At 36.8% G+C, this 12,898-nt stretch overlaps 2 protein-coding genes across 3 annotated transcripts; one reads left to right on the top strand and one right to left on the bottom strand.

Annotated features, from left to right (window-relative positions):
• Positions 1-1,645: 1,645 nt before the first annotated feature.
• LOC103470242 (glucosaminyl (N-acetyl) transferase 1) lies at positions 1,646-10,378 on the bottom strand. 2 transcript variants are annotated; one of them, XM_008418532.2, is made up of 5 exons: positions 10,285-10,378; positions 4,090-4,614; positions 3,473-3,566; positions 2,552-2,956; positions 1,646-2,469 (listed from the first exon to the last, which is right to left on the bottom strand). In XM_008418532.2, the coding sequence occupies exons 2-5, from the start codon at positions 4,437-4,439 to the stop codon at positions 1,969-1,971; spliced, it is 1,350 nt and encodes a 449-aa protein (XP_008416754.1). In that variant the 5' UTR covers positions 4,440-4,614; positions 10,285-10,378; the 3' UTR covers positions 1,646-1,968. The 2 variants fall into 2 exon arrangements, with proteins under 2 accessions (XP_008416754.1, XP_008416753.1); XM_008418531.3 differs by lacking the exon at positions 10,285-10,378 and adding an exon at positions 7,005-7,392.
• rfk (riboflavin kinase) lies at positions 8,532-12,399 on the top strand. The gene is made up of 4 exons (XM_008418529.2): positions 8,532-9,099; positions 10,352-10,503; positions 10,884-10,986; positions 11,159-12,399. Exons 1-4 carry the CDS (start codon positions 9,018-9,020, stop codon positions 11,329-11,331), a joined length of 510 nt encoding a protein of 169 aa, XP_008416751.1. The 5' UTR covers positions 8,532-9,017; the 3' UTR covers positions 11,332-12,399.
• The last annotated feature ends 499 nt before the right edge of the window (positions 12,400-12,898 follow it).

Raw genomic sequence — 12,898 nt, 5'->3', positions numbered from 1 at the left:
AGATAATTGATGCATCTTTTTCTAAATCTTCTATTGGGTAATTTTCCTTTTTTGTTTCTTCAGTATTGGGGGGTGGGGGGATGATACAGTTGACATTTTGTCAGAGAGCATGATACTATTTTACTCTTTGCTAGTGGTTGGGTGAAATGATTTATTACCAAGCAATTTTTACTTGTTCTTTCCATATCATAATGACCAGAGAAACTACTCAAATGGCTCCAACCAAAAGTTAATTTTTTTTTTTCTGAACTTCAATGACTTGGCCACAGGATCTTCTCTATTCCTGCTGTAGCCAATGACAGGTTAATAGTTTTTTTTTTATTGTGATTTTTTCTTTTTCTTTTTTTTTTAAATAAACTAAGCATACAATATTGTAATAAAACACAAAATTTATTCTGTTAATTGAAAAGGGATTTATAAATTGTTGTACATCCAAAACATAAGAGTTTCTTTAACTTGTTCAACTTGTTCAAAAGGAAAATAAATTTTCTGACTTTTATGGGTCAGATGTTTTTCTATTTCTTGGAATAAGAAATGGTTGCATTCTCAGCAACAAGAACGGAATAATCACCTTTTCTTCTAAAATGTTTGCATTATTAAGCCAAGTTTAAGGAATAGGGATGCTCAAAATAGTTTTTTTAAGAGAAAGTCACTGGATGTTTGTGGTCATGTTTCCTATGAAGCTAAGACTAAAGAAAAAAACGTGCCAAAAAGTCAAACCTAGTGTGTTGTATGTAATATTTTCCATGAAGATTTCAATTCCTACAAAAGTTATTTTAAAAAGTGACTATTTGTGTTTACCATCTGCCTGTTGGGAAACATTTTCCTCATTCAGGAAAATCCTGTCTAAAAGTAAAATGTCTTTAATTAGGCATTTTTAATGTTTTATTTATAAAGGACAGAAAAATGACAAAAACTGTACACATAAAACTTCAAAGGTCATGAAAATTTATACAATCCTGAAAAAATCTTCAAAGATTTGTTCAACGAATGAATCAAAACAGCAGCATTCAGATCTAAAATGTTTAATATTTGTTCATATTATCAAAACAAAAATGAAAATTTGTTGTTTGGTACTCCTCAATCAAGATCATTAACATACCAAAATAAAATTTGTGTCAAAACTTTATTTTATTTCAATCAATAATCAAGCCATCAATTTTAGCTATAAAGCAGCCTTCATGTTGGAGGCAGCTCGCTGGAAACGCATAATAAAGGATATATCTGAACTCTGTTTGAACCATCCAGGGTGCAAATACCAGAGATGTGAAGTAAACTGGAACTGGTGGGATACTCCCTTTCCTTCCCGTCTTTGTAAGAGGGTAGTAAACGATTGTGAGTGATGTACTTTTATCTTTTCTTCACTTCCCTTAACTGGAAAACTAAAATAGAAGATTTTTCTTAGTGGCCCTGTCCTGCCAGTAGGACGGGGTGACCTGAAATACTCTCGACTGCTTTCTATAAACACATTTTAAACAATTCAAAAGCCGTTTCTGACAAGACAAAGATTCACCTGCAGGCCTTTCTTCAGATAAACTGCCAGAAAAAACATGCAAAAAGAGTCGAGTTACTCAGTGTATGTACAGTGAAAGATGCTCCGACCTGACCCAACAGCATTCAAAGACGCTATATTCTTCACCAGATATCTGTTTTGTTCAATATTCATATATTTATTTAGAATATTTAACAGGGGTGGAACATTTAGAAGGCATGGCTGGCATACAATCAGCGCCACCAGGCCCTTAGTCAGACCACCACCAGCAGGTAAGGCAGAAGAAGAACATGACTGAAAGACACAGAGCTGGGGTTCAAACCAGCAACCCACTGGTTACAGGATGAATTTCTACCTCTGAGCCATAGTGGACCCAAAATATGAATACTTCCCCTTTCCCGTTGCAGCTAAAAATTTAATATTCAACCATAAATATGTTCCAGCTTGCATTAGATCATCTTGTTTTAAGTCATCTATTAAGACGAGAAAAATTTTTCACCTTCTGATTCAGCCAGAGCTTTCTGTCTGAGATGTTTCTCCAAGCAGAAGACAGGAATGGGATCTGTGCACACGTCAAATTTGTTGGCAAATAGGTGGTGGTTCTCCAGCAGCCATTGTACGTCCCCAGCTCCGTATACACAAATCGACCGTACGTGGCTGCCCTGACACTCAGGATACACTGCAGAATCCTGTGCTCCCTCATGCCACGTCCACTTCACTAGTCGTGCAATGGCATTAATGTCCGTCTGGTCGTACTTAGAGTGGGGTCTCGTCGACCCAGGCACACCGGGGATTCGTTGAATGGTCGCCCACAGAAACTCATCAGGACTGTAGGTGTCTTTGGACCACTCGATAAGAGCTTGGACTCGGGTGTCTTTCAAAACACTCTGGATGTAGCCCCGAGTTACCACGATGTAGGCGCTTCCTGACTTAATGGGGAAGTTGAAGGGAGGCGGACTCTTTGACTTTCCCGTCGACTGAAAACATAGAGTAAATAAAAGTGAATAAAACATTGGTAATTAAGACTCAACAATAGCTACAAATGCTCTCCAAATGTACCTTGACTGTCCCGTTAACAATCTGGTGAACTTTTGATACCCTCCCCTTCTTCCCTTGGGGCATATCTTCGGACTCCATGCTGTTGCCACCCTTCAGCGAGCGTAGCATTCTTACCATTTCCAAGTTGGTTTTTAGAGGGAAGTCTTGTCCACAGAGGTTGATGAAGTATTTCCACTCTGCACTGCGTTCATAGAGGTCAGCCATGCAGTTGAGGTCAGCTTGGACACGAGGCCACCCAGCGTAAACCACACTCACAGCCTGTCTGACCATGAAGACATTGGGAAAACAGGATACGATGCTGGTAATGGCAGCTTTTACAGAGGGCTGGGATTTTTTGTCCACATGAATACAATAAATGTTCTGAGGTGCATAGATGGCTCGTAGCAGTCGTTCAAAGTTCTGCACCTGAAATATGACAAAAAACAAAATTAAGTTCCTTTTTCTTTCTACAAGAGTGAAACATTGCTCTGTGAGGAAATGCATGTTCGGTTTTCTAGCCAAAGTTTTAAACTTTGAAAGAGAAACATCACAAAATCTGTCAGTCACTTTTTCCAGATCAAGCAAGTGCCTGCTTACATTTCCTTTATTTATTTTTACTAACATCACAATCTGTGTCTCCTCTGCATTGTTGTGCCATTGACTCAAAATGATGGGAAAGGGATTCTGATGAGGTTCATTTGTCAGTGCCTTCTCAAAATTATAACCTTTAAGCAGATACTAAAGATACTTTTCATTAAGCTCACATTTTAGACATAAAAATATTGGTTTCTTTTGACCTGATGTAATATTTAAATGTTTTGCCTTTATTAGCAATGAGTATAAAATCAACAAAAACAGAAACCATAAGCTCAATCTATGTAAGGTCTACAATATAGATGTATATGTAAGAGGTAATTAAATGTAATGTTAGAATGCACTTACTTTGTGATGAACAACTATAGAATAAGCCAGAGGAAAGTCTTCTTCTTCTTTGCTAAGGGCAAATGTTATATATTTCATCTTTGACTTGAATTTCCTGTAACAGTGTTGAATGTCATTATGCGTCACTGAAATTATTGATTTACTAAAACAAATAAAAAATCTTTGCAATAGTATTCAAAGCCCTCAAACGTTTTCACATGTTGTTGCAATGCAAACACAAACCAGCACATTGAGGTTTTATGTGACAGAGTAAGACAAAGTGCTGCATAACTGGGAAGTAGAAGGAAATTGTTTTTTCACTTGCTTTTTAAGAAATGACACTCGTGTGCAGGGTAAGGGCTAGGCTTGCAGGAGTCTTTCAGTTACTCAGTTACCAATAAATAAAATCCAATACAAACTCTTGTTTTCAGAAGTTATCTTACTAGCAAACAGAGTTTGCTTATGTGTCATTTTTTTTTGCTCAGTATAAGTTAATCTGCCCTTTAATGGTCTTAGGGGATTTGAACACAAGTGTATTCATAATGTCGGTCTACTTCATGTTTTTCTGTCACATAAAATCACAACAAAATGTGAAAATGTTCTAGGGTTATGAGGCTCTGTAGTTTAAAGCAACACACCTGCAGTCCTTGGTTTCATTAATGTAATACTCGTCAGGGATCTGAATATTTTTCTGGAACTCTTTTGTGATGGTTAATAGTTTGGCTTCCAGCAGAGCCTCTGTGTTTCCCTCCTGGATTGCTGAGCAGTTGCACACTCTCTCGGGGCCAAAGTCATAATCCCTGTACTCCAACCAGCGGTTACTGTGGATTAGGTCAGTAGTAGGTGACTGCAGCTTAAGGACCAGGAACAGTGTCCACAGTGAGCCCAGTGCAACAGTGAGCTTCAGAGACAGCTGACGCCAGCTCCGTTTGCACAATCGCATGGTTTCCAGATAGTTAGTGAGCTCTATAAGGAAGCCAGCAGTCATTTGCACAAGATTTTATAGTTCCTTCCAGACAGAGATTCATTTTTGTATGTATTTGAATGTTTCATCTTTTGGAGAATGTGGAGTAAAACCTTTGTCCTTTACCAAGAGTGAGGGGGATTTTACAATGTGTTTGAAACAGTTGTGGAGTTGAATATAGACTTGTAAATCCCTGTTCCTGGAAATAAAAATCATTGTTTAGTTTTGTGCGTAATGTTGACATATAAATAGACATTTCCTTTATTTGTGTTTATTTGTGTTTTTTATTTATTTGTGTTATTTATTTGTGTTCACTTATTTTATTTGAGTGCTAAGTTTTAGAGAAGACAAAAAAGGAGAAAGAGAGAACAAGAGCGAGAGATGTGGCTTCACAAGGAGAGCAGTTTACACAGTTATAAGTTCTCTCATGTTATCGAAGCACAATTAAGAACATTTTCGCCAAAAAAGCCAAATAATTGCATTGATAGCCCTGGTCAGGTGTAATGTACACAGTTTATCCACTGTTCTCTCTGATTGCTTCATTTTTAAACGATACATACAATATTATAAAATCCAAACATTTGCTTGATGCACATCTTGCAACGCCTTTTTGCAGCTGTTTGTTATTTTTGCTTTGCTTCCACTTTTGTGAGTTCAAGTTTCCACCAGTTATTTTTGGTATTTAAAAAAGTGTATTTATGTGTTCCAGAAAAAAAAAACAAGAATGAAAATTTCTGACATACATAAAATAAAAGTCCCATACATCTGTTTCAATCAAACTCTGAAGTTTCTTAAAAATGTTCAAGTTTCAATATGACCTTGATAATAACAATGCAAACATAAAACAATTTCTGAATCAATTACTTGTCCCTAAGATTACATGTTCCTGAGAAAGACATGCTGGAAAATGAAATATGTGAGGATTTGCTGTTAAATCATTACAAAACAATAAAGTCCCAGAGCCTGACAGCTTTCTAATTGAATATTTTAAAAGTTTTTCAAATAAATTATTAACGCCCCTTACAAACAGGCATTCCAAAGGATAGGTATTCCTCAATCTTTAACAATAACATTACTTCCCAAACCTGGAAAAGATGCACAGAGTCGTGGTAATTACAGCATTGACCTCACACTCCCCTCTATTGTAACTGTAAGGTGTTGTCTAAAATAATTGCATCTCGGCTGCAGAAAATCATCCCAAAAATGATCCCAAGTAGACGGTTTAGTTATAGACAAGGACTCAATTGCTTTGTATTGAGTCTGGAATGTCAAGTTGGAATACCCAGAGTTGATTAGAAACTTGTTACAGTTATTTGAGTAAGGTTTTATGGGGAAAATTTGCTTTTAAGAGTATTTTTATATGCTGAGTATTATGAAATATTGTTACTCTTACTTGAGTAAAATTTCTGGATGCTCTACCACTTTGAGTAACACAGTGAATGAAGAACAAGCTTGTCTTAACCAAAGCATCTACTAACAAAGACAGTTTTTGTTAAAGTTTCATATTGAAAGAAATATATCAGGAAAACCTTTTCTTTTACCTGACTTTGTTATTTTCGTAATTGCGTAATTTATGTTTTATTTTTATTTTTCGTCGTTAACGCACAAGAGTCACATCAACGTAACACACTTCCATCTCACTCACGGACGGTGCAACGCACGATACAAAAAGATGGCGCTAAGCACACGAAATAGTTCCGACTCGGGTCTTTTTCTTCTTTGAGTTTTTTTTTTTTTTTTTTTTTTTTTTTAAGTGCTAACCTAAAAACTCTAGTTTATTCAACTCTTGGAGGTCTGGAAAAATTAACAAAAAAGTTAACACAACCTACTGCTGTAAGTTTACCTTTCACAAACTCACACATTTATATTCAAAATCTAAAACTCGCTAAATTTACTTGACTTAAAGAGTAGAAAATAGTAGAGACAACTACTGTAAGTGCGGCTCAAATGTTTTACAGTGCAGTAAATCCATCACCAGCTGAAAGATATCTCAAAATAGACCTTCCAATTGCGTAACTGTGGTTGCATCCGCGCTCTCCTTTCTTTCCCTCAATGCGTATACGGTAACTTGCAACTCGAAGTTACACCAAAGTATTTAGAGGAAAAAAACATATTCAGCTACACTAACACGCTTCACCCGTGTCACTTTTGAAAAACCTGCATTTCCCGTATATCTTCACAGATTACGCTGCTAAAAAATAAATAAATAAATAAACAAAAATAAAACCTGAGTCTATGGAGCCTATGCATGCATGTGAAAATCGCTTATAAATGAATTTGTAATGCCATGTGTGACATAATATTGTAGAATGCCTTGAAAGCATTTAAGCCATCGCGCATTATTTAATGTCTGGGCAGGTATATATACAAAAAAAATCTTCAAAATTTAGCACTCACCGACATTAAAAGTAGAGAAGATCTCTAGAAGTTACCAAAGTGCAAATATTTTAGACATAGAAATTTACTTAAAAAACTGATGATGTTCAATATTATTATTATTATTATTATTATTATTATTATTATTATTATTATTATTATTATTATTATTATTATTATTATTATTATTATTATTATTAATGTACTGCTTACCTGTCATCCGACCTGAGTCTCTTCGCACCATAACTGTTCTTTCTGTGTGGAGCTTAGGAACAGAGACACTACTAAGGAAAGTCCTGTTCCACATCTAAAGTGCGTTAGAGATTAGATCAGGCATAAAACAAGGAACAGAAACTGTCTGATAGTTGCGTGTTTACTGCCCTTGAGCCATTTTTTCAAAAAGATGCTTCTCGCCTTTGAAGTCTAGCCAACCATTTACTTGAAACACATAACGATAACAAAAAAATGATAAAAAAAAAAAAGCTTACAAAATTGTGCATAATTTTGCATATCCAACTTGAAACTAACTTCAGTGGGGTAATTTAAGAGATTGCTCCCCTCCTTTATCGTCCTCCCTGGAGAAACAGCAGTGCTGCCTACGGCCATCCCATCCTTACCCCCTCTCCCGCCCCACCCCCAAAAAAATCAAAAATTTCTTTCCAGAAGAGCAATGCACATATTAGTCTTTAATTTATGTATTATTTGAGTTTTAATGCCTACTGATAAATTGTGCAATAGTTAAGAAAGAAAAGAAATAAAAAACCCCACGGAGCAGATAACATTTTCATCAAACACGGACTGTAAAACATTCCACTCTGTCAGAGAACGCCCACCTTTTGGGGCTTTCATGGATAAGAAACATGATAACACTAAGAATATTTTTAGAAGTTGCCTCGTCAGGCATATTTAAAGCCGTTTTCTCATTGTGCACTATCGATCACCATTGTGCCAGCTCGCGAGCGCCCCTTGCGGAAGCACGCAGTGCAAGTTGATGGTTTTTTTTTGTTTGTTTTTTCTTTGGCGTTCAACACACGGATATGACAGGTACAAATGAGCATAATAATATTTCTGGCTGAAATATTTTCAAATTACTAGATGAAGCGTGTCGTTTGTGTAGTAAAGTTGGTGTTTTTCCTTTATGAAATATAAGGCTTATGGACCTCGATATAATTTTCTTTTATTATGTGTTTTACAAAACTTGCCGAAACGCACTGGACGACGCAAATGAATATTTTTTTAAAAAACTGACTGTTATCCATTTTCTGTCTCTGAAATATTTTTTTCTGGAAATGAGATTAAAATAAGATTATATGCTAGGTGGTCCCACTACACTTCTGATTCAGTCCCAATCTCCTGGGAAAAGGAGATTGTGAAGGTAGATGGGTTGGTTGATAGGTGAAGTATACGTTGGGGAATACATTTATTTATTTATTTATTTATTTATTTATTTATTTATTTATTTATTCTTCCATTGTGTGCTTTCTCACCAACTTCATTCTTGATTTCTTTTACTCTTAACCAGGTGGCACACGATGCAAACTCGTAACGAGATAGCTACATGTCCTACAAAGTCATTTGTACATCTCAGCAATGCTCACATTGTTTGAGCTCTTTCAACAGATATGGAAACAATAACATTAGCGACCAACTTCAATAAATTATTCTTTCTTTATTGTCATTTCCCAATTTACCTAAACGCACCATGGCACTCCAGTGGTCACGCGGTCAATGACATCACGCAAGAGCGTACGTGACGCAGAGGGTTCAAACACATGTTATAAACGTAACCGGCTTTTTTCTACGCTTGATCTTCATCGCCACACCACGTAGCAGCCGTCCGGAAACAAGTACTGTCATCCTCCGGGTTGCTATAAAAACAGTTGTCTTTAATTTATTCGGGGTTTCCCCCTCTTCAGGATCTGTCAGTAGCTGATGAAGGTAGTTAGCACTGCTAGCATAGCTGGTGAACTTTCATCAACATCTCTGCATAGTGACTGAGGTTCAACTTTAACCAGCGTGAGGGAGGCACCTTGGTAGGGAAAGTTGACCATACACTCAGACTCGGGCACCGGAGCTTAACTTAAAAATAAATATACATCAGTTTTCTCTTAGCAGTGTGCTAGCCGTTAAAACCGTTCCAGTTGAGCAGCCAGGCTCACTTCCTTGCGTCGTGTTCGAGGTCATTCTGTAGCCCCGTCTAAAGCAGCTGTTCGCGGTATACAAAACATGAAGAGCCTCCCGTACTTCTGCCGAGGAGAGGTCGTTCGAGGATTTGGAAGAGGAAGCAAAGAACTCGGAATTCCCACGGGTGAGGCAAGAAACGGGCACCAAACTATGAGATTTACAGTTAGATAATATGATACATAACTGTCTACGTAAATAACGTAAGGTCTATGATAACAGATTCTTTACTGATTCTCGGAATTGTGCAGAGGCTGGATCTTAACTTAACAAGTCCATCTTAGCGGTTTTGTAAGTCACCGGATCAGTAATTTACGCTTTACGTGAGCGTTATTCGGAAAAATCATTCTACATTTGTACGTAAACGGAGCTAATATTTTTACGTAGGTATGTGAGTTGCGTAAGGGAATCTGACTGATTCTAAAAGTGCAGCTGTTGACTCAGCATGTCCTTGTGATTCTGTCCAAAATGTGAAGTCGTGTTTTATGTAACCTCACATAAATAGAGGAATTGAGCAGATGGACACAGACCAACACATAAGAAATAAAGAAATGTATTTGGAGTTCCTCGGGTTGATGGCAAAGGCACTTTTTATGAACTTTTATTTTATCAATTTTATCCATCGTATCTAAAATGTGTTTATCAAATGTAAAAAATTAACATTACAGAGGTAGTAGTTTTGAATACATCCTTAATTGAAGAAACTAAAAGATCATCCCTTTTATGTGTAAGTATATGCAGTAACATCACGTGTGACTGTTTTTTATTGTTAAGTAGTAAGCCAGTTCAGATTTTGTGAAAAGTAATTTTCCAAACTTTCTCCAAAAGAGATGACCTTTTTAATTTTTTTTTACAAGCAAAGCAGGTTTAATCTACCAAAATAAATCCCTTTGAAGAGAGTCTAATTAGATAGTCTTCTAGCTGGAGATGGGCACCAGCACCCCTCCCGACCCCACTGAGGGACAAGGGTGTCAGAAAATGGATGGATGGACGGTCTTCTGTTTTTGAACAAAATCTGATAATATACTTAATAGAAGTTGATCACTACTTGGATGTAATTATGCAACAAAATCATCCAGATTCAGATGTGCTGTGCAACATGCCTATTCATTGGTTTTATCTGGTGCTGCATTGTCAATGTTATAATAAATCCTCTAAAGTAAATGAATCTAAGCAGAGTTGCAATTTGATAAACTTTAGTTTTGTCATATAGAAAGGGGGGAAAGAACACAATACAATAAATTAGTTGTTCCCTTCTAAAAAATAACAAATTCAGCCACTTACAACTCATAGCATTTATTGTCTTGTTTACCTCTCTGCCTGTTTCTTTGTTTTGTACTCCTCTCTTCTCCTTCTGTCCCTTATGTTGGGATTTACAGCCAACTTCCCGGATTCAGTGGTGGACAATCTTCCAGCTGATATCAGCACAGGAATCTATTACGGCTGGGCTTGTGTCGGGAATGGCGACGTTTACAAAATGGTGATGAGCATCGGCTGGAACCCTTACTACAAAAACACAAAGAAGTCCATGGTAAGTTCAAGTTGGGTGGCTTTTATTTCAGTCATAAATTCATCCTCACTTTAAACCTGTTTGGTTGGCTGGCAGTATGTGTGGTTTCTTCCGTTCGAAGTATTAATTGTCCTTTGGTGTTGAGTTTTGAGAAGTCATGGGAACAGAAACAAAAGCCCTGAGCTGCACATTTATCCTGACATGGCTCCAGGAAATAAAGTTACTCAAGTTTGTCTCTGTCTGCATTGAGTTAGGCAGACACCACACACCTGCTTGTGTCAGGGTCGTTTTGCTGTGCTAAAAGGAAAACTCCAGGTGGAATTGTGATCGACTAAGCATTTCAATAAGTTTTGGCAAATTATCTGCTTTTAAAATTCGTGTAAATGTCTTTGGGCTTCCAGGAGACGCACGTCATTCACAAATTCAAAGAAGACTTTTATGGACAGACTCTGAGTGTCGTTCTGGTGGGCTACATCCGCTCAGAGAAGAGCTTTCCCTCACTCGGTATGCTGTCATCTGCGTTTTTAGAAACTGGAATACGAAAGTCATATTCATGCATTTGTACTTTAGTGAAAGGAACAAATCCGAGTGCCAGTAACACAGTTTCTTCCCCTTTCTTGTACTATTTATCTCCTGACGCACAAACTGCCTGCTGCCCTTTTATCCTTGCTGACAGAGGATCTCATAGCGGCCATCAACAGCGACATCGAGGAGGCCAAGGTTAAGCTGGAGCTCCCGGATCACAGCAAACTGAAAGAGGACAACTTCTTCACCAGCATGACCAGCTCATCTCCGGTCACTTCCTCATCCGCCGCGTCCACGTCTCAGAGCATCATCAACGGTCACTGACAGCTGGCAGAGACGGCAGCGCCTTTGTGCCCTGAACACGTTTCTGTTCACATGTCGGCTGTCACATAAACAGTCAACCTCTGTTTCTTTTCACGTGGTTCTGTGTTAAAACGCTGTTTTCTGACATCTGTTGTTTGTTGAACTGTATATATTCTTGCATTATTATCTGGTTCTACTGTATATTTTGAATCCTTTAGTAGAGTGGACAGATAAAAATCACTGATCAGATGTTTTTTTTTCTTTTTTACGTGGTGTAAACAATGATTTAAAGGAACCATAAACTCAAAGAAAGATAACTCATTATGTTATCTTCATATACTCAAGTCAGCATTGCAGCTTCATTGTCCTTAAAAGATCATATTTTGTAATCCGTCGCTATCAAAATTATGATTAAGTTGCAACTTAATCATAGTTCATGATAAGTTTTACTATTTCATCCTGTCAACGCCATCTGCTGCAGAGTTTCTGTTGGAGCTGAACCGTCTGTCTGAAATCCTACATTTGACCAGATTTGTGGTATTAAAAGCAGAATACACAAAGATGTTTTAAGAAGTTATACCACATATCACTGCAGGATTTGAATGTGTTGATCCTTGATATCAAGGTCTTGGTTTTATCAGCCATGCTGAATTTGATGATGAACCATTTGAGGACTGGGGGAGGAAACACTAAGCTTGAATGACCAAGCATTTTTTTTTTTCCTTTTTATTAGTTATAGTCAAACATTTGCAAATGATTAGAAGAATAAAAATGTTAGGTATTTAATGTGTATATACAGCAAAAGCCTTACAAGTTTATGAACATGAATTATTTTTTTACATAATCGTATGTGAAAGTTGTGCAACAGACAAACTATTGCCCATTTATTAAATATTTTTTTGGGAATGTGTTAAAAGCCCTTGAAGGAGTATTTTCTTTTTACTGTTTATTTTAAATTTGAGATGACAGGAAACTGGATGTGAAGTTTTTACATTCTCTGTAAAACTTGTTGTAATTGCTGGAAACCTGCATCTGTCATTTTTAGGTCTATTTAATTCATTAAAGCCTTTCTGAGGCCTGAAATTATTATCCTATGTCATAAATGTTGTCTTCTTACATCATAAAATATGACGTATTAACCAAAGGCACCTGGTTTCTTTTTGTTATTGTTTTTAAATTAATTTAGCTTTAATCACAGTCCAATACTTAATTAAAGTGATCCAAAGTGTCTTGATATTTATCTCAGAAATTGAGAAAGAAACATGCTCATCTCATCTGTTGAGATCTTCTGGAATTCCCACAAGTAGAGTTACTAAAACAGACAGAAAGGCTCAAAAACATAATACAATAGATTACTTGTTCCCTTCTAAAAATAACAAATTCAGCCACTTACGACTCAGCATTTATCTTCTTGCTTACTTTTGCCTGTTTCTTTGGTTTGTATTCCCCTTTTCTCCTTCTGTCCCTTATGTTGGGATTTACAACCAACTTCCCGGATTCGGTGGTGGACAATCTTCCAGAAGACCAAAGAAACATGAAAACTATTTAATTTGACTTCTGAAAATGATTTCTTATTTTAAAGATGAAA

The sequence above is a fragment of the Poecilia reticulata genome, chromosome 9 (assembly GCF_904066995.2).
Source record: "Poecilia reticulata chromosome 9, P_reticulata-male-v2, whole genome shotgun sequence".
Lineage (NCBI taxonomy): Eukaryota > Metazoa > Chordata > Actinopteri > Cyprinodontiformes > Poeciliidae > Poecilia > Poecilia reticulata.
This window is presented reverse-complemented; position numbering and strand designations above follow the sequence as displayed.

Excerpts from the sequence above, each read along its gene's own strand:
- LOC103470242 (XM_008418532.2), bottom strand. The coding sequence starts at position 4,439 with ATGACTGCTGGCTTCCTTATAGAGCTCACTAACTATCTGGAAACCATG. Across the intron at positions 2,957-3,472 it reads CTATAGTTGTTCATCACAAA|GTGCAGAACTTTGAACGACT; the intron begins GTAAGTGCATTC and ends GTCATATTTCAG. Across the intron at positions 2,470-2,551 it reads TTGTTAACGGGACAGTCAAG|TCGACGGGAAAGTCAAAGAG; the intron begins GTACATTTGGAG and ends CTATGTTTTCAG.
- rfk (XM_008418529.2), top strand. The coding sequence starts at position 9,018 with ATGAAGAGCCTCCCGTACTTCTGCCGAGGAGAGGTCGTTCGAGGATTT. Across the intron at positions 9,100-10,351 it reads AGAACTCGGAATTCCCACGG|CCAACTTCCCGGATTCAGTG; the intron begins GTGAGGCAAGAA and ends TGGGATTTACAG. Across the intron at positions 10,987-11,158 it reads GAAGAGCTTTCCCTCACTCG|AGGATCTCATAGCGGCCATC; the intron begins GTATGCTGTCAT and ends CCTTGCTGACAG.